This window comes from Octopus bimaculoides, chromosome 1 (genome assembly GCF_001194135.2).
Source record: "Octopus bimaculoides isolate UCB-OBI-ISO-001 chromosome 1, ASM119413v2, whole genome shotgun sequence".
Lineage (NCBI taxonomy): Eukaryota > Metazoa > Mollusca > Cephalopoda > Octopoda > Octopodidae > Octopus > Octopus bimaculoides.
Window position 1 is genome coordinate 31304596 of NC_068981.1, and position 5000 is coordinate 31309595.

The 5000-nt window shown below is 30.5% G+C and overlaps 1 protein-coding gene across 1 annotated transcript in view; it reads right to left on the bottom strand.

Moving 5' to 3' along the window:
• Positions 1-1121: 1121 nt before the first annotated feature.
• LOC106867614 (BTB/POZ domain-containing protein kctd15) overlaps positions 1122-5000 on the bottom strand; it is an 80646-nt gene continuing 76767 nt past the window's right edge. Inside the window, exon 2 of the mRNA XM_014912538.2 lies at positions 1122-2998. Coding sequence (XP_014768024.1) covers positions 2404-2998 — 595 coding nt within the window. The 3' untranslated portion in view covers positions 1122-2403. The remainder of the gene's footprint in view (positions 2999-5000) is intronic.

The window sequence follows — 5000 nt, forward strand, 5'->3', positions numbered from 1 at the left end:
ATATATATATATATATATGTGTGTGTGTGTGTGTGTGTGTGTATGTATATATATATATTATATGCGTGTACATATATACATATGAATTATACATATGCGCCTTGTGCATATGTATGATACAGTACATATAAGTCTACACGCACATATATATATGCATACATACATATATATATATATAGATATACACATTCATGCATATATATATATACTATATTGATATACATATATGTATATAGATTATATATATGCGTCTTGTGTCTGTGTATTACATATATACATATATATATATATATACATATATATACATACATATATATACATATATATACATATATATATATACATACATATACATATATATGCATATATATACATACATATATACATACATTATATACATATATATACATACATTATATACATTATATATATATATATGTATACGCATTTCTCTTTTTCAATTGATAAAAATTTTGGAAAAAAAATTCGCAAGTTGTCGGCGTTGCTTCAGATTGTTGTTGATGATTTTATATTTATTTTGTCTATCTGCAGCAGCCGACAAAGAATGAAATTGTGTTGTTTCAAATCTGAAGCTTGTGTCAAATATATACAAATGAGATCAGTTTCTCACACACAATAAAACCTACCATTTATCTTGAGAGGTGTCTATAATGTTTGATGTTATGTGAGAATAGTTTAAGTTTAATTAATTTGTTAATTAATAATTTTGGCGAAGTACAAGACCTGTCATCACCAGTGAAACGTGCTTCATAAATTGCCAATAATAACTAGCATTTTACTTTTAATATATATTACTAGATTTCTTATCTATTGAGAGCGAATGCGAAAATTTTATTGTGTGAAGAAATCATTAAATGGGCAAGTAATAAATAATAATATTAATAATAATTATATTGGCAATACTAATGCTAAAAACCATGTTGTTGTTATTATCATCATTATTATTATTATTATTATTATTATTGTTATTATTATTATTATTATCATTATTATTATTATTATTATTCTTTTATTTGTGGGATTTCATTGATTTACCATAGCTTCAGATTGGAAAATAAAGAAAAATAAAGAAAAAAAGAAAATAGTACAAAATTCAAATATATGAATGTAATATAGATATATTTATGTTATAATGAACAGTATGTGCAATGGCATTTGTGTTAGCTAAAAAATGATTGAAAGCAAAGCGACATCTGTTGAAAAAAATACAAATAACTTGGGACAACTCTCGATCACGGTGTAGCATGCCTGACATCAACCGGAGTAAACACGATCACAATGTTTCCTAAAGATTTGTTGTTTCTTTTTTGTTATTTTTTACTTTAATTTTTTTTTTTGTAAAATGGATGTATTTAATTTGTGGTTTGAGTGTTTTATAGTTTTTTTTAATATATTCTTTTGTTGGATATATTTCATTTATTTTTATTTTTTCGGATAAAGTACATGTAATTTATCAGCAAAATCATCGGAAAGAGGCTTGACGCCAGGAAATACTTTCATTTGATGTACAAACTTCCGCTGGTTGTTTTTTTTTTTTTGTTTTTGAAATTTTGATTTTTGCATTTTATTTCTTTAAACTTCAATTTTCAACCATATTTAAATTTCATTATTTGTTAATTTCCATTTTAGATATTTTTTTCTTTTTGGGTTTATTTGAGACGAAGGTTGAAAACTTAAAAGATAATTCGTTTAAAATGTATTTGGTTATCTTCTTTTTTATTAATATCATTGTCATCATTGATTATCTTTTTCTCTGTTCTTCTTCCTTGTCTCTCCACTGAAATCTCTGACATTTACATAGGATATCACTTTTGAATGGAACAAAGATGTCCTCAAAAAAAAAAAAAAAAAAAAAAAGATCGAAGAAAGAAAGAGCGGAGGAAATGAAAAAGGAAATGAAAATATAATGGAATGAAACAAAGGAAAAATTTTGAAAACGGAACAAAAATAAAATGCTCAAAATATGTCTGTTGGTTAATTAACACGGGGAAAATGCCTGGAGGTTTTGAAATATCTTCAAAATTATTAAATGATAAAAGAGACGAGGGTGATGTTGAATAAGGTTGAAAACGAACCAAAACAAATACACAAAATGGACGTAGAATGCAACGTCTGTTTTCAAATATTATTATCTCCCCCCAAATATGGTTCGTAACAGTTTTTTTTCCTTATGGTAGAACAGGGAAAATTTTAAAAATATAAAACAAAATTTGGGAAGAAAAAAAAACATGAAAGAATGGAAGATATTTTTTTCTCTCTTTGTGTGTAATTGTTGCAGTTGTTGTTGCTGTCGCTACTGCAGTTTTTATTTATATTTTTATGTTTTTATTTCAGTTCAGAAATATTTTAGTCCTTGCCTTATTATTTTTATACAATAGGATCTCAGGCAGCAGCCTTGCAATCTTTGCAGAACAAATACTCACTAAACTGCTGTCCTTCGACCCCACCGCCAGTAGCTGCTATTAGTTTAAAACCCTGATTTAGAAGCCTCTGCAATACTTGTACGGAATTTAATTTGCAAAATCCGTTCAAAGGAAATCGAATAACATATCTGTTTTCCATGTTCCAACCTGAATTCCTTGAATCCATTAGAGCAGAGCTAAGTTCAGGAAACACTTCCTCCAAAAGTGCCCTCTCCGCACTCAATGTGATTCGCTCCCCTAGATCGGGGCTTATGCTGATTGCAATGCAGTCGCAGTATTCTTTCTCTTCTTTCTTCACTACGATCTTTTGTTTACTTTTTCTATAAAGTTCCACATCTTTTACCATACTCGTGAGGTCGTAATATTTCGCTTCTTCCCATAACTGTTCAATTTCGTTGAAATTATCAGGTAGTATCAGTTTGGCACTCCTTAGATAATTCAGTATGTGTCGGAACATTTTCCCATCTCTGTCAATGAAATAGTGCTGCTTCAGACTGTCCAGAACAATAGGTATGCTTCCATTAAACATTCGGGCAAGCTTAGACTCCGGAAACCTGCAACACAAGAAAATATATAACTGTATAAATAAACCTGTCAAGTAAACATTAATGTAAGATATAATTAAACAATATTTAATAATAACAATTAGATAAACAACTACGATAATAATAATAATAATAATAATAATAATAATAATAATAATAATAATAATAATAATAATAATAATCCTTTCTGCTATAGGCCAAATGCCCGAAATTTGGTGGAAGGGACCAGTCGATTAAATCGACCCAAGTACGCAACTGGTATTTAATTTATCGACCCCGAAAGGATGAAAGGCAAAGTCAACCTCGGCGGAATTTGAACTCAGAACGCAAAAACGGAAGAAATGCCACTGAGCATTTTGTCCGGCATGCTAACGATTCTGCTAGCTCGCCGTGTTAATAATAATAATAATAATAATAATAATAATAATAATAATAATAATAATAATAATAATAATAATAATAATAATAATAATAATAATAATAATAATAATAAGAAGAAGAAGAAGAAGAAGAAGAGACTGAGAAATGCCAACACAGGACATCCAAAAAAACCAGCGAGATTAATGTGGTTTATGTTCGTCTTAAATATGCTGCAAATTGTATTTGCAAGGAGGAAATTGCAGATGAAGAGCGTTCTGGTACGGAAGGAATGTGCTTAGATTAGGGAGTGTAATGGATATAGCGTGAGTGACAATAGACGAGTGACTCGGAAGCTTGAATAAAAGTAAGTCTGGATCAGTCAAGAATAATGAAATTTATCTCACATGCATTTAGCGTGAAGAATCCAGAGATGTGTAATATGTGTGTCGATGCAGAAACATGAAAATATCAACTGTATCAATTTAAAAGAATTTGGTATTTATTGAGAAACCTAAAAGAATTTGAAACAAAGGAGGGGGGGAACAGAGAGAAAGTGTGAGAGAAAGAGAGAGAAATGTGTGATAAAAAGAAAGTAAAGAAGCAAAAAGAAAGAGAGGAGGAAGGTGATTTAGAGGAGAGAAGGAGAGGGGGAAAAGAGAAAATTATAGTAAAAGATTGAAATATATTTGTTTCTGTTACATAATTCGTTGTATCGTTTAATGTTGCTGTTCGTCTGACACAAGACAAACATCAGCTTAAATAGTCACCGAATGCTATAACAAACGGATGGAAATAATCAAATCAAATCAAAAACGAAAAACAGCATTGGTTTTGAAAAGATGCCAAGACTGTCTACATAAATCTGGCATCGACCTTCGACAATCAAGTTACGTAGTAAATTACATTGCCATTCCCTCTCAGTTTGTCTCATTCATGCTCACTCGTTCCCATTCCTTCTATCTCTCTATTTCACTATCATTCCCCCTCACTGACTCTCTCTCTCTCTCGCTCACTCTATATTATGATTGACCCCCCCCCCTCTTCAATTGACTTGTGTCGTGTACAACGTAAATGTTCTGATCTCGATTAGGTTCAGACGCGCCATTAACCACAATGTCGATCTGCCGTTTTCTTTTTTCTTTTCTTTTCTTTTCTTTTCTTTTCTTGTTTCCCTACTCGTTTACAAACCCATTGTTTGAACCTGTTATGTGATAAGATTTTGTGCTACATATGATATCATACGGTATCTCTCTCTCAAACACACATTCACCTTCTCTCACACACATACACACACACCCTCTCTCTCATACACACACTCTCTCTCTCATACACACACTCATACTTTAGTCGTCTGTCTTTTAGTTACACAAGCAAAAATTGCTCTATTGTCGAATTTGCATTATATTTGCTATGAAGAAGACATATTCATGATGTAGCAACATTATACGAACGTCAATTCAATGAACTCTATATAAACAGATTGACCCTGTATCTTACAATAAATAATTAAGCTTTCAGATATCAGCACTGTTAAAACGTTAGAAATCTGTTGAAAAAAGGTCTAGTTGTTTGAATTTTGAATTAGAACATGCTTCGACCTTAATGCATATTCAAGCCAGAGCACAGAGAGACGAAATTTCTACTACTTGAT